The sequence below is a fragment of the Corylus avellana genome, chromosome ca5 (assembly GCF_901000735.1).
Source record: "Corylus avellana chromosome ca5, CavTom2PMs-1.0".
Lineage (NCBI taxonomy): Eukaryota > Viridiplantae > Streptophyta > Magnoliopsida > Fagales > Betulaceae > Corylus > Corylus avellana.
In genome coordinates this window covers 30398758-30421463 of record NC_081545.1, presented here as the reverse complement: position 1 = coordinate 30421463, position 22706 = coordinate 30398758, and the positions used below count along the sequence as shown (strand labels likewise).

The 22706-nt window shown below is 36.1% G+C and overlaps 1 protein-coding gene across 2 annotated transcripts; it reads right to left on the bottom strand.

Moving 5' to 3' along the window:
* Positions 1 to 1347: 1347 nt before the first annotated feature.
* LOC132183177 (uncharacterized) lies at positions 1348 to 22376 on the bottom strand. 2 transcript variants are annotated; one of them, XM_059596580.1, is made up of 18 exons: positions 22156 to 22376; positions 20629 to 20727; positions 19937 to 20127; positions 18511 to 18615; positions 15555 to 15655; positions 14723 to 14801; positions 14145 to 14156; positions 13946 to 14011; positions 12199 to 12267; positions 12032 to 12088; positions 9878 to 9955; positions 8216 to 8313; positions 8092 to 8137; positions 7400 to 7527; positions 5853 to 5961; positions 4310 to 4372; positions 2203 to 2265; positions 1348 to 1714 (listed from the first exon to the last, which is right to left on the bottom strand). In XM_059596580.1, the coding sequence occupies exons 1-18, from the start codon at positions 22265 to 22267 to the stop codon at positions 1523 to 1525; spliced, it is 1668 nt and encodes a 555-aa protein (XP_059452563.1). In that variant the 5' UTR covers positions 22268 to 22376; the 3' UTR covers positions 1348 to 1522. The 2 variants fall into 2 exon arrangements, with proteins under 2 accessions (XP_059452563.1, XP_059452564.1); XM_059596581.1 differs by lacking the exon at positions 14145 to 14156.
* Between the last annotated feature and the right edge of the window lie 330 nt (positions 22377 to 22706).

Below are 22706 nucleotides of genomic sequence, written 5' to 3'. Positions count from 1 at the left end.
TCATGGGGTGTTTTGTTTGGGTGCCATTTGGTCCTTGTGGTGTTGTCAGAATTGAATAATATCATTAAATCGAAATGGGCATTAGGGCCCAGTGAAGCATGATGTTAGGTAGGAAATGGGGTGAGGGGTCCTCTCGAGGACAACTGTGTTCTAGTAAATGTAGTATTCTGTCCCTTGTCTACATTGAGGTGGATTATGTCACTTGGAAAACTAAGCCCTATATGGCAGGAAACCACAAGGATAGTCCTTGTCATGGTATTCTGCTATTGACCATCGTACGTGGTCCTATTAGATGCATATAATAATCGTCCCTATTGCATGGTTGAGCAGCTTACATGTAGAAATAATGTCAACCCTTGATATTTTTTGCATGTAGCCCCGAAGAAATCGGGAACGACTCTTTTAGTAACGGTAATTTTTTAATAGAAAGAAAAAAGTATTAACAAACAGCTCGAAACACAAAACACACAAAACATGGAACTACAGAGGTAATTTCCACCACCCATGAGTGTCATGGCAATCCCTCATGCCGAAAGATAAAATATAGTCATTGACATGATGGGTTAAATGGTATAAACCTCGAGTTGGGTTTTAGTAATGGACCGGGTCCCCACTCTCTACCATCAAGAGGATAGTTAGATGCAACAAAATGAAACCTTAACCATCAAATAGATCCTCTCCATTTGACCTATTCCGGATTTTCCCATCATCAAGCAGCCAATAACTGTGAATATTAAACATAGAGCTACTGTGCTCAGTTAATGGAGTTCTTGTTGGGAACACTAGACAAGTCGAGCAAAATAAAACCTCGAGGATTTTATCCTGTGTCCTGCGAATCTGAAACTGCAATTCCAATCATACAGCATCAGGTGACCTATTGTCAGTCCTGTAAAATGAGTACTATAAATTTAAATGAAAGTAACATTATAACTATTATCCGAATGTTAGCAAGTAAACAACAGAGGCAATCTCATGCTGGCCTTATTTGTTAGGATCCTGTGAATTTCACATCAAAATCCCACTTTGCTGATAAGAGGGTATAGGCTGCCAATTTATTCACAAAAGAATATTGGAAATTCAGAACTTAAAAATAATCATAGTAGAAAAAGGTTATGAATACAACAAGATCAGCTAATAAAGTTATGCAAAGGAACCTCTGTTGTTCATTTGGGTATGGCCAGGTGGTATAAGTACTGAACCTGCTGCTTAAAATGATTTTCTGGCCGTCATGCTGTTGCTGCAACCGCAACCAAAATCAGCATCCAGCTAAGGTTTTGTTTGATAACACACTTCCTTTCTTCCTTTTATTTTTCTCTTTTCAAAACAAATACATTAACAAACAACCAAAAAAACAAAATACTCTAAACTACTTTCACTTTTATATCAAATCAGAACATTTTAAACTTAAAACTACTTTCACCTTTATGTCACATCAAAACACTTTTTCAAACCAAAAACAAAAAGCACCCTCTACAAAAAATTAGGAAATGAGCTACGTTTCCCATGAGTAAAAATTTCCAGCTTAGTTTTTGCGTTTCCTATGGTGAAGTTCAGATTCCAGACGCTTGATTTCATCTTCCAGCTCCTTTAAAGTTGCTCCTTCAAAACTTTGTGTCCTGTCAGTATCACTTATCAAGCTTAAAAGATGCTTCAAACATGAAAGATACTCGGCCTTTACAGCAGGAGAGTCAGAAATAGACCTCTCAGTTTCAAACTGCACAGAAACATGCGCAAACTTTAGCTTTTTACTGTGCTCATCCATAAATGAAGCCAATAGTTTCCCGATTTAAACATATATTGCAGTTTTCTATCAACTATGAAAACTTTCAAAACTAATTAAAACAAAATTATCTGCAACAATACTGATTTCATCCTAAATTTTTGGAGGACTGGGTACAAAGATATGTATGGCAGAAACATTCATTGCATCAGTTTATAGAAATGATCTAACTGCAGGTGATAGAAGACATTTATGTTCCAAAAATTAGAGCACCAATAATAAAAACCTATTTGAATGCTGAAAATGTTGTACAATATTCTCACTTCATGTAATGATACAAGGCATTCCCATTCTTGGAATCCTACAAGGTTCCCATTCTATGGACTACCAAATGCTACACCAGCTCTCCGAACTAGCATAGGATAGAACACATTTTTAACATCATCTAAAGTATTGCAAAATGTTGAACAGTCCAAGCATACCTCTTTGTAAGCAGAAATGCATTGGAAAAGTGCATTTTCGGCTTCAGCAACAGGTAAATGCTCCTGTTTCATAATAGAAACGTAATATTGGTTCAGCCAATTGGAATAAATTACTTAAACAGAACAATCATAGGAGGATGTTGTCAGAAAATCTAATTGGAAGGAGAAGAAAATAGGCTCACTAATGAGCATTACTGGAGACACTATTATACACTTCGAATCATTGTTTCCAAACTTCTAAAGATCCAAAAATATATATATATATATATATTGTGTTTTAACCTCCAGATTCAGTTTAAGGTCATTAAGCATTTCATTTTGGCTGCTTAACTAGAAACACAAATCAAATTATATATAAAAAAAGAAAAAGGAAAATGCTAGTCAAAGATCATCAGAGGGTCGGAGAAGTTCTGGGAATAATAGATTAAGCAAAAAAAAAAAAATGGTCATCAACTAAAATTCCCCTTTATTACTCAAGTGGCAGTAAGAAAATAGTCATCACGAGTTTGGTCAAAGGTAGAAGATTTAGTCCTAAATGCTTTCTGAATTTGCACATTGGAGGATATGTACTTGATAGAAATTGTGAAAGAACAGTGAGATTCCTTTCACTCCTCATTCCTCAAGTACACTAGCTTTATCTTCTTTAAGAAGCTAAATTCCTTGCTACAAGCAATAAGCATATGAAGTATGGATAAGTACGCGAATAATGAAAGGTGAAAGCAAACTTCGGTAAGATTCAGTATTTCAGTCACGATAAGGAATAACCAATACTATCTAAAGTGAAATACAGTGCCAATTACAAGGGTCAAAGAAGGTTATTGGTAGACAATTTTATAGAAGAGGAAAGAGCTTCTCCAATGGGCTTATCAAAATATGATGATGATTACCAGCAACTCTCAGATATAGTGCTCCTACCTGGAATAACGAGGTCTGATAGAAGGCGATTTGAAAGGAATTTAGGGTTGAGGATGAACCTTGCCAAATCATAAACTTGGAGGTGGTTGGAGTTCCAAAAGCATATGACTGATATTTTCAAACTTTAAATGTTAGACTTCCACCATGGGCCTCTTTCAAAAGTTAGGTGAGACCTGATGAAGATTTTGCATCTTATCCTAAGCCGGGAAATCATTAACGAGAGTTAACTTGCCAGCTTCTTCCTGATTTACGTTCTATATCTTTTTAGGTTGCCATCCTTACTTGCAAAGACAAATAAAAGCTAAAGATACATTTTCTATGGGCAGCGACAGACTCCAAAAATCATTTAGTGAGTCCAGAAAAATCACTCATTTAAAGATCGTATAAAAAGTAATTATTACATGACCTATATTCACTATTAATGGTTGTGCCTATGGAGAGAATTAGAAGAAATGTGGTTTCACTAAGTAGGAAATATTGGTGTATATGTTTTTAGTGGAAATAAGGTCAAATTGGGGAGGATGGTCAATGTGCTGCCTTAGGAAGGTTATGCCTAGATCAAGATACCATAGAAAGTAAGAAAGATGCACAAATATGCCCATACTAACCAGATCTCTTGATACTCTACTATGGGAACATTCAAGATCAGAAGATTGCTCTATGGAAGACTAACTGGAGTTAACATGTGCAAAGTATACAAGGAAAGGGGCTTTCATCTAAGTAGGTTTATTTTCCAGAAAATCCTCTTCTATCATCAACACAAGCTATCCCTTCAAAGTTCATGTGGAAGACTCTGGTTCCAACATTGCGGCATTCTTAGTGCTTCGGCTAAAATATTACTGGCAGTAAAGTCCTACTCCAAAAAGTGGTGAATTGTCACAATTGTTGGCCGTATCAAGGCACATGCACACATGGCAAAACATATGCATCTTTGTTTCCAGTTCTATGCACATATTTCTATAAGCTTGGATTAGAGCTTCAGTCTTTCAGAGAGTTGTAGCTAACTGAATATTAAGCACGAGGAATAAGCATTGTTCCAAAAGGAAACTTTTCTGACAAAGGTCCTATTGGAAAGAAAGAAAAAGAAATATTTGAAGAAAAACAGTTAAAAAACAAGGGCTCCCAATGCTCACTAATAACTTACACAGTGCACGCAAAGGCTGTTAAATATTTTAAAGTCTTGATCACTAACCTGTAACTCTTGTAACTCTTGCTTGTTAATCTCTAGAAGCCCAAGAGCATCAAGTGATTGCATCTGCAAGCAGAACAAATCTATCAATTTCATATTGGAAAATATCTAATAACCATATAAGATAATGCCAAAAGTTAGAACCAACATAAATGAAGCATCTAAGATCACTAGCTTAATTTTATTCTAGTTTTTTAGCTTTTATTTATTCTAGATTGACAATTTTTAGTGTGACTTTCCATATAACTTTCACTAGCGTCAGATCCAAAAGTATTTACCACTATGAACTCAAGAAAAAACTGCAATTGTCATCAATATGCATGCAGCATCCAAGATCACTGAGTTGGTTTTGTTTGAATTTTTTCTTTTCTGTTCTTTTTTCTTCTCTCGTTTTAGCTATGAGATAGCAGAATATTAGCATGGCAACATATATCACTTCAATAGCAAGTGATCCAAAGATACTGACCAATACAAACCCAAAAGAAATATACAATAGTCAATTAATGGGTATATGGAGAGAGAGAATACTCAGGGTGGCTTTGTTTTTATCATGCCAGTATGTATTTTAGTATTTATGATGATTCCCAAAGTTGCAGCTATGTGAACTACATGATTTATATTGTTTCAGAACCTTTTTCCAGAAATAACACCTTGAAGGCTATCAAGTTCAGTTTAACACCTATTGCCTGCTTTTGAGTGATCCTGAGAAGAATTGATCCTTAAAAGTTGGAATATGGGGAGGAATCAAAATCAAGTTTCCTAACAATAGTTGGGGATGCTGATGTAAGGTACACCATATCTCACTGCATTATATTCTGGTGCAGTTACTGAAATATCATTAGAGCTTCATCTATCGTGGCCTCAGCATTTAGCATTGGTTCAGGATTTTACAGAAGCTTAACCATTTTATAGATTTGTGGGATTACCTCTTCCAACTGTGGATCCCAGTTCTTGGATATAAAATGGACCTCACTAGGGAGGTATTCTAATGTGAATGAGAATTAAGGAAGTCAAATAAAGAGGAAGGATAAACATATACCATATATATAAAACAAGATTTTAAAACCACAGAGATTTCATCGTATTATTGCTTTGATGGAAATCATAACCTCGTCTACCTTGTCACAAAGCAAAACCAAAATGACAACAGATAAGGAATGACAGTCTTGATGCAAGAGTTTTTTTTTTTTTTTTTTTAATGTCGGGGAACCTCTCCAAGGCAGGGCCATTCGGACCCACCCCTGCAGAGTAAACCCCGGTCCCGTGCACCACACCCTCGGAAGTTTCCCTACACGGAACAGGTTAAATCGCTGGCTTTTCACTAAGGGGTGTGGCCCCAAGAAATTGTTTGCACCCATGAGGTGTTGAACCTTGGACCTTGAAGGGAGCAAATCCCAAGACCAAGGCCTCCACCACATGGGCCAACCCCTAGGGGTTACAAGAGTTTCATTTGACATAAGTGAAAAAATGTATTATCAAATACTACAACTGACTACCAGAATTTCCACGAAAAACAGATATCTCACGAAAGGATAGGGAAACTGACCAGTATGATTAATGCTGCATGGCCTTCCATCCTTGTTTCTCCAGGTGCACTGTAACTTTTCAAGTTGCCTTTCTGTTTAGTGAAGTTATTTAAAACCCGCCGAGCTATCCTATCATGGAAAGAGAACTGCATGACAAATCTGTAAGAAGCAACAACACAAAAACAGGCAATCTAGGAAAAAGAAAAATATGAGCAAATTAAACAGATTTGCCCATATTTTGTCAAACAAAATTTGAAACATCAAAATTAATGATTAAAAATGCAAATCAATGAAAAGTTTTCTGTTATTTATTGTCAATTACCCAAAAAGGAAAAGACTGAAACTTGATGGGACAAATTAAACACAACCAGAAAGTGTTTTTTCACAAACACTTGCTGGGATCGGCAAGTGAAGACTAAACAGCTTATGATATCAAAAATGTTGTCTCTAAGTTGGCTTCCTTGTTGGTGCTTTAGGACAAGAAGATAAATACACTATCATTGACTACTTGTTAAGCGGCGGGCACAGGTTGGTCATACTCAAGCAACAACTGTTTACATTAAAAGGTTGACAGTTTTGGCAGGTGGGAATGTTTGAACAGCCTTGAACTCAATTTAACTAAAACTCAAACTCTTGGTCATCTATGATGGGAGTAGATTTAGCAGCACCAATATGTAAAAAAATTGAAGAGAAGTTTTGCATATCATATGCTCTTTTGTTGGATTCTCACTCCCATAGATTGCATGACTTTCAAGTTGCACAGATTCTAGAGCTCTAGTGTTAGATTATTACAAATGTATCAATTCCAAATTTCGAGAACTTATACAATCTTAACCTTTTGAAAACTTAAGAAGTCAGATTTTCTAAATAGGACTAACAATATGGGAGAGAGGGACTACTAATAGTTAAAAGTAGAAATGTTTAGTTTGTTCCTCACTTTGTAAGTTAAGCATGTTATCAATCTGAATTTTGGTTGTGTTGTTTAAATCCAACATAAAGAGCGAAAAAACAGCAAGTAACTTTTTTTCAAGAGGCGTAATGTTATTTACTAGCGCACTTTGGGAATGGGGCTTGAAATCCCACCTAACGATGTCAAAAGCTTTCGTAAGAATCCGCATGGCTATAGTGGAACCCTTTATAAAAAATGACTATCTGAATGACTAAACAAATACCAGCTAAGAATGAATATAATATATTATAATAAAGATAGTTTTGATTGTTTTTCAATACCAGAAGGAGGATAAATAACTCAATATAATTTTTCTAATTAACTCCTAAACCTTTGTCTTTTCCTTATTATGAACATCACAAGAATCATTCCTCTTATGTTTTATAATCTCCACCATTACACACCAAGTAAAAATGACCCCAGTAAGAAGGGCAACTCCACAATATATATGCAAAGCAGCTTTTAGGAAAGAAAAAAAAGGTGGAATAGAGAATGTTTAAAAGATCAATAGAGTAATCAATGTACAATTGAAAGAATGAAAGTTATGAATGGTAACTTTAACACTTAAATGTTGTTTTGTGAATTCTAAGATAGTTAAACTGGCAAAGTAACACAAACCTTATGGAATTGTGTAAAAGGTCCTTTGCCTTTTCAAGCTCAGCAATTGCTCCAGAAATATCCACCTTCCTTAGTTGGTTAGAATTAAGCATTCTCACCCTAGCAATGTGAAGCATGTTGGCACCAATCTGACAGTGGAGAAGGAAAGAAAGCCTCATTGTGTATGCTATCTTTTTCCTCTCAGCAATTTTATTATCAATAAATAGTAGAAAAAAAGAAAAAAAGAAAAAAGAGAGAATAGGTAGCAGCTCAGATAATAATTTAAAATGACAATGGACTAGTGTTTTAGACTTCAGTTTTGCAATCAAGTTTGGCCATGGTTTGAACCCTTTTTGAGCATGTATTTGTGTGCATTTGGATATGTGCTAGGCTTCTAGTTTGAAATTAACATAGGAAGAAAACTACCAAACCGTTGAGCTTTATATAAATAGTGAGACATTCAGAGTTTAAAAAGTTGGTTAAAGTATTGTGGTTTGGAACTCAAGTACTAGTTTATGTTTTTTGAATATTTTAGAGAAAAAAAAAATCAGAATTGGTCATCATATAGAACCCAAAGCAGTATATAAAGATATAATGACAGTGTGTATACAAATTATATAAATTATGAAAATTACATATATCCATCTTGGACGGTATATAGATGAACTTAGAGAGCTTTTTTTTCTTCAAAAAAATAAAATAAAAAAGCAAACCTGAATATGATCTTCCGGAAGTAATGTTTTCCTGGCATCAAGACATCTGAAAAGATAGAAATTTATTTCATTTGGAATCATCAGACAATTACGCTTGTGGATAATTATATACTTAACTACTCACCTTTCAAGAAGCCTTTGTGCTTCCTTTAAGTTCCCAGTAGACTGTAGAGTCAGGGCCAGACCTTCAGCTGCAATAATAGTGTCCAAGGAATTCCATCCCTGACTGACAAGAATAATATGAAGGTTAAAAAAAAAATTAAAAAAAAAAAAAAAAGAGTTGAAGGAAATAGAAAGAAGGAAAAATAAAGGAAGAAGAAAGCTTGTGTATTCTTTGATATCAAACCCATACAGCATCTACATGCTAAAATAGAAAACTTGATACAAATTACTACAGTAATATATTTAATGCAGATTGCAGCAATAATAAAAATAAAACCTGAGAATAATGACAATACAATCAAGAATAAAGTGAGTTTCCTAATCAACACCCCCCCTAAGCTGAGGCAAAGATCTCGCATGCCCATCTTGCATAAAGCTGTGTGAAAGATGCTACTGGACACTCCTTTTGTCAAAGTATCTGCAAGTTGTTCTCCTTACTTTACATGTAGTGTACAGATTAATCTTGCACGCAACTTCTCCTTGATAAAATACCTATCAACTTCAACGTGTTTGGCTCGCTCATGTTGGATTGGATTATGGGGGATTTTGATTGCAGCTTTATTGTCACAATACAATCTCAGAGGGTCATTAAAATCATACCCAAGTTCCTTCAACAATATCTTTAACCATAGTAACTCACATACTCCATATGTCATGGCTCAAAATTAAGCTTCTGCACTTGATCTAGCAACTACCAATTTTTTTATTACATCAGGTAATCAGATTACCTCCCACAAGTGTATATTACCATGAAGTAGATCTTCAATCTGTAACTGATCCAGCCCATCTGCATCTATATAGGCCTCTAGTTTCAAGTGATTATATCGAGTGAACAACAAACCTTTGCCTGATGAAGATTTTAGATAACAGAGAATCTAGTAAACTGCCTTCATATGGGACTCTCTCGTGGTGAGTGCATGAACTAGCTCACTACACTAACTACATAAGCAATGTCTAAACGGGCATGTGACAAATAAATTAATATGCCTACCAATCATTGGTATCTGTCTTTATCCACTAGAGGACTCTCATATTTCCACTGGGAAGGGAAGATCATGTCACAATCTTGCTACTTCAATACCCAAAAAATATTTTAAATTGCCTAAACAAACAAGGAGTACATGGATGAGATAAAGGGACAAACAACTTTCATCAAAGACATGAAAGGTTATCACACTTTGCAATCAAAGACCTCAATCCCATTGAACCATGCAATTTGAAAGCACCATGTAATTGAAATACTACGGTTTTTTATGAAATGAAGCATCATTGCTTAATTAAAGTCATTATCTTTTAGATCATTTTTCGATTGGAAGAGAGCAGTAGGGTGCTTTGCTTCTTCTTTTGGACTTTTTAGATCTTTGTAATTTAGATCCTAGCTTTTTCCTGCTTTCTACCAGGAAAAGATACGCCATTTTTTTTAACAGAATCATATTACATATAAAAATAAATAAAAGATCTCAAGCAAAAAATACTGTACTAGATGCAACAATATGACCCTCAAAGCTTATGAATACCAAGAAGTTTTGTCTAAAATATCCAAGCACAGAAACATCAACTGAGACAAACTTTAGCAGAAAAAATATAGCGAATATAAAAGCAGGAAAAATAAAATAATTCAAACCTTTGATAATTCCATTGTATGCAGGATCTTTCTCTGGACATTCTCAGCCTCTGCAGGCCGATTAGACTTCAGATATATCTGGATAGAAACCAAAAGAAAAGAGACCAAACAAAATGGAGAAATTAAATCTAAATGCTCAATACACAAACATGAAAAGTAGGTTCGCATAGGCTAGAAGAAGAGAAAAAACACAAATAGAATACACATTTTATACTAAAATAGACAGTTATTATACAACAAAACCATTAAACAATAGTAAAACAAGAAATTGTTTTGTTGCTACAAAGATCCAACAGGCAAATCTTTATGCACACGGGATTGTAAACAGGATGCATATAACAATTTCACCTAAGAATTACAATCTAAAACTTTTTGGCAATAAATATTACAAAAGAAGAAATAGAATACTGCCTAGGGCAAGTATTCATTCCGACAAAAGATCTCAAAAATAAATATATAAGCTCAACTATAGGCATCTCAACACATTTAATCCTGATTGTTCTTCTCTCTCCAAATCATCCACATGAGGCACACAGGGTTTGCATTCCAGATGAAGAAATTCCTATGTAAGCGACACACACCTTTCCAACTGATATAGACCTCAATAACCCTTTGAGGAATCACCTATTGAACCTCAAATGCGGAAGTACAAGAGACCACAACTCTCTCAGAGCCAAGCAATTGGTCAACTAATGGTCAAACTCAACACTACGATTACAAATGCAAAACCAATTCACTAAAATGATATTCTTCTCAATGAGGTTATCCACGGCAAGAATTTTCCCAAGGCAGCTGCCAAAAAAAACAAAAAAAGCAATATTAATGGGACTTTGCTATGCCAAATACTCTTCCAAGGGAACTACACACCACTGGCCACTTCTAAACATCATATAAAGTATGGATAACGATGTTACCACTAAGATTAAGTTTCCAAAACAATCTATCATTCCCTTCACCCGACAGAGAACTAGAATACCAGAGATAAAAATAAAAAATAAAAAAAGAGTAAACAGGTTCTAATTTCATCCTGAAAGCATGTGCATATCTGAAATTTCAAAATCTGATCATAGTCCATCATACTAAGAACCCAATAAAGCATAAAGCAAGTGTCTTTATCATCTCTCGAGAACTAATCAGAAACAGCTCCTTTAAGGTGTCATCCCCACACCACTTGTCATGCCAAAACCATACAATTCTACCACCCCTACCAGAAAACCTCTTCCAACCAGCCTTCATGGATTTCCAATTACTACCCCCATGACACCTTCTCATCAGTTGAGATGCCACTAAAACCACACTACATATAAACTGCTGGATACTCCTAATTCTACTAGGATTAGGACTATAACTTAGAAACTATAAAAAGTAGAAATTGACAAGAAAAATCAAGTTCAACGCCATAGGAAACGGGCTAAGAAAACCTATCCTGCCTCCACGTAAATTAAACTATATGCACTACTACCCGTCTATGTCCAGAAAATTGAGACCATGACTGAAATATTTGAAGAAAAAAAACCCTGCACCAATCAAGTGAAATTAAACTTGAAGATAATACTGGATTATAACTAGACAAGACTAAACTACAAGGAAGCCAACCGCCTCACATCTCAAGATATGTGTTAATCTAGGAGTTAAAATGAACCTGTAAGAAAACAAATCTCCTCATTTCCCTACAAATTTTTCTTACCAATCGAACCACTTCATGAAACTGAACAATTAAATGCCATCTTCAATTGACAGTTTTCACAATCACATGGATATATCATTCTCTAATAGTCACATATTTTACTTAACATCGCAAACTCCCTCCATCCAAAATTAGACATCTTGATTCTAAATAGCACAATATAGTAATAAATAGGAGTAAGAACAATAATCCTAAACTGTTGGTTACTCTATTTTAGAGGTGGACACCACTTTTAATGAAAATCTTTTTTTTTATTAAAAAAAAAAAAAAAATTAAAGAAACAAGTACTTTTACTCCTGGATGGTAAAGGCATTTATTTTGTGACATCTCAAAAAGGAAGAGAAGATATCTATATTGGGAACGAGGGAGTATTACATCATAGAGTCAGTTTTATGTCGATAAGAGATCTACAAGGTCTCTGTAGGTTCATCCCAAAAAATCACAAGAATGAAGGTGAGAAAAACAACCTGAGCAAGATATCGCAATCTCTTGACACATATAGAAGAGTCCCCTAGGCCACCTTCCTGAACAAAACTTCGCAGTGAGAATGAGAACAGTAAATCCAAAACAGCAAAATGCCTCCTAGTACAGAGGGGCGCAACCCTAGTACTTTTCAAGTAAAATAATGATGCACCTCTAGTATCCTAATGGAATCCTGAATCAGAACCTCAGCATCCTTCTCTTTTCCTTGCATATAGAGCACCTGTACTTAAAAATTACATTGCATTTAAGGTCAGTCGAATACACTAAGAAATATTATTAAAGAGAAAAATAGATAACAAAAGAAGAATATTCAAAACAAAAGCAAAGCGTTTAGATTTAAGGTCCACATGACATGAAATGAAATATTCAATTTTGTATACAATACAACTGAAATCCCTTAACTATAATTTAGAGTCATGAATAACTTGTTAGGTTAGGACCCTAACAAGTTATTCAAGGAAAAGGTAATAGAGCTGAATCTGCAACATAAGCAGCATTGTTTCTATATGATGCTTTCTAAAACAAAAATAACACGGGAAATTAGGTTAGGACCCTCTATGCTTTAGGCCAGTTTGACTTTTAACACCACAGTTTTCAATTTGATAGGTTTGAAACTTGAGTTTTGGCCCATGCTAAATTCGAGACCTCCATCCATCAGCTTTTACATAAAATACATAACAAAAATGGTTGTGAGAATACAATTTTACCCCTAAGATCAATTTATATATATATATATATATATAGAAAAGGTAGTTGCGCTAGGCTGTGGGTGACAGAAGTCTTGAATTTTACAATGGACCCAAACTCAGCTCAAAGGTTTTACTTTCAATTATTCACATTATACGACCAACTCAATAGGCATCCATGACCTGAACATTCCATAAGCATCCATCAACTTCATTCATCCCACAAACTATGGGCAATAACTTTTACAGATCAACAACCATACCAAGATATAAAAAAGGGTGTTGCCCCCGGGCTCTGGGGCGGGGGTCACCTATTGCCTGTAATTATTATTATTTCCTCAATTACAATCAACTTCCTATTCATAGATTTAGATTGACATTGACTCGTATTATAGCTTTAGCCAACAAGCAACTATCACCTAGCAAAAAGCATACAAAATGGAAGCACAACAGCTTTTCCATAACCAGTGCAAAAACATAAGCATTGAATGTTAACCCTCAACTGAAGTCCTTTTAAAGATTGAAAATTAAGTTCTCCTACCAACTAGTCTTGCTAATTAGAGGTCCATTCTACAATTTCCTTCATGCTAATATACCTAGTTAGTAGCACTATTGTTTGCAAGGCCAACCACAATACTTAATCAGTTAACATGGATGACGAAGAAACAAACACCAACTACTATGATCCATGCAAACAGCTCCTCACAAAACTCTAATGATGTCTCCCTATTTTCACCAAGTTATATAGCATATAAATTTGACAGTGTTGACATCGGACATCATAGGAACGGAACAGGAAAAATCACAATAGGCATGACAAGTTAATCCCTTACATTATAAATTATTCATATGTACAGTAACCATATCATTAAGTGATTTTAGAATATGCATAAACAAGATGCCAATGCATATCCTTCAAAAAGTTCTTGGCAAAAAAGTTATTATCTAGACCAGAGCCATGTACTTAAAAAGTTGAGGGATCACATACCTTAATATCTATAACTACCTTGTAAGGCAAACAAAATACAAAAATGCATATTTCAAGTGGAAAACAATAACAACTACATTAGTATCCATCAACTCAGATCCCAAGCTTACAACAGAGAATGTCAGAGAAGCACAACGAACATAACTCATTCTTTTCTTTTATCTGACAGAAAGCATAACACAAGAATGCAATACAAACAATAGTATGACACAGTAACAAATTACCATTCCAAGATAATACATAGTATCTGAAATGTCCACATGACCATGTCCCAGAACACGCACCTGTATCTGAATGATTATAAGGTAATATTGAGATGACAAGTTGCAATTGAGCCTAAAACACAATAAGTAGAGAACAGGAATTTGGTGCAAAGCAAATGTAAGTTGCAATTGGGTCAAAGAATATACTTATGGCTCATACCTTTAGAGCACGCTGCCCAGAGACATGAGACAACCAAAGAAGAACAGCAGCACAAGTTGTCAGTAAAAAATAATAGTAAATATTAGCAGTCATAAATGAAAACAATATAAATATATCTGCTTAAGATGTTATCTGGGTAGCATGACAGAAACACATACATGGAAAAAACAAATAACATGAATATCCAATTAATGTGCATCTATAGATCACAAAAACATTAAATCAGTTCAGTCAACTTCGTTAAGGAGAAAAATTATGCCACAAAATACATAAATTCCAAGTGGATTCCCCAAAAATCTGAGCCACCGATGATTTGAGATAGAAGTATGAGAGAATTAAAATTTTCTTGTCAGTAATTTTTTGATAAGTAATATAAATTAAGGCATTCTAGCCTTGTTCCACCTCAACTGGGTTGTAAGGTCTGAAAATCAACTGCACATATGCATCTATTCCATATAAATCTAAAGCAACCCAACACAAACATTAGCTAATACATCCAGAAATACGGGCCAACTAAACAATTGCAATTATGACTGCTAAGTTGATGCACCTATTACCAAATATAATTCTTCCATTACCTCATAGCAGACACGAGCTTCTTCCAGCTTCCTCTGCATCAGATAGAACTGCCCAAGGTTGCGCAAAGCAGCTCCCACACTGTATTGAAAACAGGTGACAGTGATCAGATGAGCATCTGATGATGCAACATAGTGAAGACGACAATTGCTTAATTATCTAGCCTATCAAAGCAACTGCTGCTGATCAAAGCAAAGTAATTATCAAACATGTGTACATGCAAGCATGTGTGTGTAGGTGTATGAGGGTCACTTGTATCACTTCTAAGCACCTAGCTGCCTGTAGTATGCAACTCAATACACAAGCACAAGAACAAGTACCTAACTGCACAGTAAATGTTATTGCTATGGCATGACCAAGAGTAAAGGATTTAAATACTTCACATTTGCTTAGGTCTGCTTTCCTAGTTCGTCTTTAAGAAAGTAGTTATAATAAAATAGGAAAAAAAAAACAATGGCATTGCCAAAATCTAGAGCACTATACATGGAGGACCTGAGGTAGGTCAGGAATGCCAATGATATCGCCTGAAATCAGTAATTTGCTGGTCCATTTAATTAAATTGTAAGACAAATGCTCATGCAAAGACAGTAATTTTTTCACATAAAAAGGGAATCTCTTATTACAATCCAAGTAGAAGTGATGTGGAATATTGAAGAATCGAAATTGATTTGATAATCATGAAATTAGAGGTTCTCCAAGTCACTTTCGTATTCTCTGAAAAGGATGGATCACTTAGTACCAAATTAATTTATTCCACATCTTTTTCCTCCATATGCATTGCTTGTACATCCTTTGCTTTCATAAGCAGTAGTCATGAATGTAATGAGGCTATACCGTATATCCTCAACACCAAATGATTCCTCCAGTATGTTTATGGCCTCCAAATACAATGGTTCAGCTTTATCAAATTCCTTCTTAACTCTGTACAGCTCTGCCTGAAACAATAACAACAGAGAATAGAAACTTTTAGTAAAATACAAAGTTCCATATATCAAGTACACAAAAACAGCTGTCATACATAACATGTAAATAAAAATATTCTGTTTGTCTTAATATGACTTCTTTGACCTGAAGATAATTCCCAGCATAAATATTTTCAAGATCGTTGTAACAACGGATAATAGCACTTCATCAAATGGAGGTGGAGGGTTCTAAAATAATCCAATTCATATATACAGCACCACTTTGAACCCTAGATAGCATAGACAAAAGGGACATCCTCCAGAAAGGCAATGTATAATGGAAAATTTAAGATCACAAAGGCATACAACCACAGCCCCACAATGATCATCATTACCATCTATCAACCCAATTACATAATCATATTGTTTGGACTGTTGAGCTTAAGCCCCACCTTCATCTCAGCCTCAACAATCACCAAATGTCACCACCTTAGTCTCAATGCCACAAACAATCACTCCCAACTGATGTGTAATTTTAATAAGTCGCAACTTTCTAGATTTCCTCGAGTTGCTTTCCTCATCAAAGGGAACTTTTTTGATGAATGTAACATATTTCTTAATCTTAAAACATTTTTTTTTTATAAATAACTCATTTCATTGATAGACACAGAGGGGTGCAATCCTAGTACAAAAAAAATTGTATACAAAAAGAATCCCCCATTAAATGCTAAACAACAAAAATCAACAAATTCAAAAAGGTTAGAAAAATGAGAAATATTATACGCCCCTATCCAATTAAAAAGCGATTTGACCAAGATGTTCTTGAGCTCTTCCTTCATCCTCTCATGATCTTCAAAAAATCTTGCATTTTGCTCTCTCCACGTGTTCCATATTAAGCACAACAGGGCTATCCTCCACACATCTAGAACTGAATGACTACCCACCTAACCTCTCCAACAATATAACAATTGTCTCACCCTTGAAGGCATAACCCATTGGACTGCAAAAAGGGTAAAGATCACACTCCATAAATCTCTTGCCACTTCGCAATGGAGAAAAAGATTATCAATAGACCCTCCGCTCATCTTACACATGCAACAGCAATCCACCACTATTACTCTCCTCTTTCTCAGATTATCCAAGGTCAGAATCTTACCAAGAGCCTTTGTCCACACAAAAAAAAACCCACTATCAAAGGGACTTTAACTTTCCAAATACTCCTCCAAGGAAAAGAAGAACCCCATGTAGTAACTCGTGAAAAAACGACCTCACCTTAAACTTCTTCCTCTTTAAAGGAAAAGGAATCCATCGAATACAATCCTCGCCACCTCATCTCCATCTGAGGGAATATAACACACCAAAAAATGCAAGCACCACATCTACCTCCCAATCTTATACAGATCTGACAAAAGATACATTCCACTGAATAACACAATTGGAAAACTACATGTTGTCCACAACCCACGCCAACGAGCAATACTAAATAACTCTGGAAAGCTTCCTTCAATGGTTGATCCCCACACTAAACATCATGCTAGAATCAAATCTTAGACCTATCTCCCACTTCATATCTAATAAATCTCGAGAAAACTCTCCACCCCCTCCTAATATGTTTCTACACTCCAACACCAAAGGGCCCCACTACCTCCATAGAACACCAACCACTGCTCAAACTATCATATTTTGCTTCCACAACCAAACATCATAACGCCTCCCTCTCTGTAGCATACCGCCATAACTATTTACCCAACAAAGCTTGATTAAACTTGATCAAGTTTCTAACCCCCAAGCCATATTGCATAGGAGAACAAATCATCAACCATTTAACTAGGTGGAATTTAAACTCCTCATTGATACCTCCCCATGAAAAGTCTCTTTGCAGTTTCTCAATCCTATTCACCACACCCAGCGGAATAGGAAAAGACAAATCATATGTGGGTAAATTGGACAAAGTATTTTTAATGAACGTCAACCTTCCTCTCTTCAACAAATATAGCCTCTTCCAACCCACCAACCGCCTTTCCATTTTTTCAACAATACCACTCCATATGGAAGTTGACTTATATGGCACCCCTAAAGGAAGACCCAAATATTTTATTGGTAACAAAACCACCCTACACCTAAATATTTTGGCCAAACTTTCTATATCATCCACCTCTCCAATAGGAATGATCTCTGGCTTTGACAAATTAATCTTCAACCCCGAGACTGCTTCAAAACATTAAAAGAAAAAAAAGACATCCCAAATTCCGAAGTTGGACACAACCATTCCTGCTGCATTTCTTGAGCCCACCTATAAAGCCACTACAATACCCTTATACACTGTGGCCGACATGATCCTACTCAGAGCCTCCATAACCACCACAAATGGCAATGTGATAACAGATCCCATTGCCTTAAACCCCAAGTACTACTGAAGAATCTAGAGAGGATTCCATTTATTAAAACTAAATAGTGAATTGTAGAAATACAAAAGGCTATCCATACTCTCCATTTCTCCCCAAACCCGCTCCTTTCCAACAAGTAGAACAAGAACTCCCAATTCACATGATCATATGCCTTTTCGAGATCCAATTTTCATAATAAACCTGGTACCCCTGATATGAGTCGACTATCAATATACTCATTTGCAATCAAAACCGAATCCAGAATTTGTCTCCCCATAATAAATGCATTCTGATATTTTTATATTTGTAGTAATTGCTCTTAATAACTACTCATGTCCAGCATGAACTGCAATGCAAGAGGCCCAACAGAAATTACGTGTCCAGTTGCATTCCTCAAAACTTACTATTTTACAATTCCCACAACAAGGATTTAGAAAAGTTTAACCACATCAATAACCAAGGGACCACAACCATCTAAAGCATCTCAATAGCAAAACCCACCAGATTGTTGCATGCAGATGCAACATGCGGATCCCTCTCCCCAAAACCTTCTTTAGCTTCTTGTAGCGCAGAAAGGAATAACTTTTCAGCCTCCCCCACTTTTCCCTAGCAGAAAACAAAATACAAAAATTATGAGATAGTCCAAGAAACTATATAGAATAGCAAACAAAAGAAAGAAAATTGGTTCAAGCATATTTTTGGTCCCTGAAAAGGTACCCAAATTTCAATTTCATCCTTAGTAAATATTTAGTGCCAATTGGTCCTTGTGTTTTCTCAAATGAATCATTTTAATCTTTTAGCATTACAGCCCACATGGTATGACCGAAAATGCCAATGTGTTATTTTATTTGATGACATGGCACATAAGAAATTGGACATTAGTCTAGTGAGCAAACCAACAAATATGTGAAATGCCACTTCCTATATGTGAAATTGGACATATGAAGTTGGACTTTCTAATGACATGCCACTTCCTAAGATTGTCCACAATAAGGCTCTTTCCTTGGTCCACTGGCCAAGCAAAGAAAGCCACCCTCAAAAAAGCCTTAGTCTGCCAAATACTCTTCGAAGGAAAAGAATGCCATCATTGCAAACGAGGACATTGAAAGAGTTGGAAGTAAATGGAGGAGGGTCATAGTAGTAAAACAGAAAATATGAGACAATTGGATTAGGTAGTGGTGGCATAAGGTAGTTCTTGCAATTTGGTGGAGGATAATATTTGCCACCAATCATGCCACTAGATGGTAGTGGCAAGAAGTGTACGTTGGGTGAGACCACAAGGGTGGAGAGTAGTAGTATGTGCCACAGCTTGGTGGGGATGGCGTTGTTGGTTAGTTGGTGATGATGTTGGCTTCCTCTAGGGTTGCACCATCAAGAATCCAAACTAGGCTAGAGCAAAACCCCATTTTATTTTGGACTTGCTATGAGCTTGGAGCTAGACTTATCATTGTCTAATTGGGCCTAGAGCTAGACCTGGCCGTGCAGCCCATGACCTGATGATAGCACTCAACTCGAGCCGAGGGGTGGAGCAGAGGGAGGATAATGGCACAGTGGAGCAAGCACTTGATGCAATCAATGGACTCAGTGATGACATGGTGGAGCTTGGAGGACATGAGTGAGTGGTCAGTGAGGGAGAGAAGCTGACAGTAGAGCAGGTGAACAGAAGGCTATGGTTTACTGACTATATGCAATTTCACCACACACACACACACACGCACAAAAAAGAACACATCAACGATTTCTGCCATCCCATGTGACACCATAGTGCCAAAAGACTAAAATGATTCATTTGAAAAAATGCATTGACTAATTGTCATGAAATATTTTTTAGGAAAGTGATTGAAATTCAGTAATTTTTCAAGGATCAACCATATAGTTTAACAAAGAAAATAAAAATAGCAAGGTAAATTAGGCTAGAAATGCTTGCCTGCGAAAAAAAATCCCTCCCATTATCTGTAAAAATTCTCCACTTAGATGTATGTATGTTTGATATAACAGAGCCATCCTCAACCTTTCGTAATCCGATTATGTCAGCCCCTTCAGTGTCATTTTCAGAACTTGATTCAGTTGACATATCTTTTGCTAAGACAGGGTTGGCATTTATCCCAAGAATTATTCCTGTAAACAAAGGAACATAGTCATCAAAATATTATATCATCAATTCTTTTTATAATTGTCAATTCTATTAGCAATTTGTCATTGTTAATATGAGCCTCAAATGAAATTAGACTAGTCCAACAACACCAGGTGCACATCCCGTGTGAAACTACATAAATAAGCTATAAAAAATGTGCATTCTACATTCTGCACCTGCCACCAAGTAACCACCATCATGGATTGTAAATTACAATAGCAGTGGCTGCCTTTTCAAAATTTTACCAAACGATTTATTTTGAGGACCCTACATACAACACTTTTTCAAATGTGGCCCCACAAAATCAATTCTCAACTTTTACGTTTTTAAAAACCCAAAACACTTCTCAAAACTTTACCAAACCAACCCTTTATAATTGAATTTTCAGTTCAAATTTCAAAGTATAAAGAATAACCAGAAAAAACTATTATTAAAAGTCCATGATGAATGATCTAATTCTTTGACCCTACGAGGAAGAAGTATACCAGCATGCGCACATATAACAATCCATAGAAAAGGGTTCCTTTTGTTCATCCTCCAAGTATAACCTCCAGAAGCATATTCATAGGAAAAATTTGTTTCTCCTGCAACAAACAACGGCTAATGAGCAAAGCAAGACTACTTCTAAACATCTTAGTTGCAATGTTAGAATAGAAAGGACATCACTAAGACGATATATTGAGTCAAAAAAAAAAAAAGAAGAAAAAAAGAGACAATAAATCTAATTACTTTAGCAGCCATCCTAAACTTCATGAGTCAGACCAATACATGAATGACTAGGAGCGCTCATGTCACTTAATAAATTATTATGTTGTGCTCTAACACTCAGGTTAATACTAATAACAAAATCAGACAAACCTAATCTATAGACTTAAAAGGTTTCCGCACTCAAAGGAATTTGACAACAGCAATCACGATACTACTTAAGTACATGGACAACAGGTATAACTCAAGTATCTTTTTGTCTTTGTGTGAATATCATATATATCCTTGTGTTTTAAATTTGTACAGGCTATTGTTGAGTTGTTGTGGAGGGGAGAATATAAAAAATGGTCCTGAGTACTATGTTGATAGCGAGGAGCTCATGAGCTTAGATAGTGAGGGTGATAATGAAGGTACATCTAGACGTACTAAAATGAGGTATCCGGAGTTTAATGTTATTCACGATATGAAAGAAACCATTAGCTTAAGAGTGGTGTTGAAGTTTACTAACCCCTCGGAATTTAAGGACACACTTAGATTGTCCGCGATCCAACAGGGGTTTAAGAAAGCTAGGAAAGATGGGGTGTCCACCTTTTGCAAGAAGAGGTGTGGTTGGAAAATTCATGCATCCTGGATGAATAATAAGAAAGCTTTTCAGATAAAAACTTTCTTCGACAACAAAAGGGCAACTGTCAAGTGGGCTTCGAAGAGATACTTGGACAACTTACGGGACCAACCCGATTAGAAACCAACTGCATTTAAAGAGAAATTGAAAGGGATTACAATATCGAGTTTTCTCTAATGAGTTGTCATCGTGCCAAGGCAAGGGCATTGTTTATAACTACTGAAAGACATGATGAGCAATATAAACGCACAAGAGAATAAGATTCAAACAATATTGAAGCGGCATCCACGTACATAAAAGGGGAGGGAAGTTTCTTCCAGCGGATGTATGTTTGTCTGGATGCTTGAAAATGAGGCTTTTTGGATGAATGTAGATCATGATTCGTGTGGATGCGTGTTTTTTAAAGAGTGAGTTCCGTGCACAATTGCATGCTGTGGTCGGGATGGGAAGTTCCCAATACCAACATGCTTGCTCACTACTAGTACACGGGTTTGGGGTATTCATCCCACTGTTCCATCTAACATGGTCAAATGCGTAACGGTCCCTAATTCTCAATTGGACTTATTTACCAAGAACACCATAAACGTACATTCTTTTCTAAGAACCGCCCACACCCATAAATTGGCATATGCATTCAATGATTCAAGGAAGCTCTCAAAAGAAGAAAGAAAATTCTATCGCTTACTGGAGAGTGAAACGGGGAAGACATAGCGGGTTGTTCGGCCAACAGAGGAGGCAGTTGGAGCGGGGAAACCGATTCTTCTAAGCAAATTAGCTGCGTATCGTCGCAGAAACATCTCTATCAAGCTTTTATAAAAGCGGAGGAGAAATGGAGAATTTCTTCGAAAGGATGTGGGTTTTTCACTCTAGTTTTGGTTCCTAAACCCTCTGTCAAACACACTGCAATAGTTGTAGAGCCTAGAGCGGTTTGTCTGGAACTGGAAGGTAATGTTTGAAAATGGGGCGGTTACGGGTCAGGGAGACCCGTCCAACCCAGCTCGGACCTCATTATTGGGCGGGTTTGGACGTGAAATAGACCTGTCTAGACTAAGTACTGGGTCTCAAAGAGCCACGAAGCTAATCATTGGGCTGTACTTGGCTTTCAAGTCCAATTTTTGCTCTCACATTCTAAGGCATAGCTGCTCCAAGTCCAATTTTATGTTCAATTTTTTTAAAAAAAAAAAAAGGAAAAAGCATACTACCCCTCAAGTAATTTGGAGCATTCTTCTTAAACTT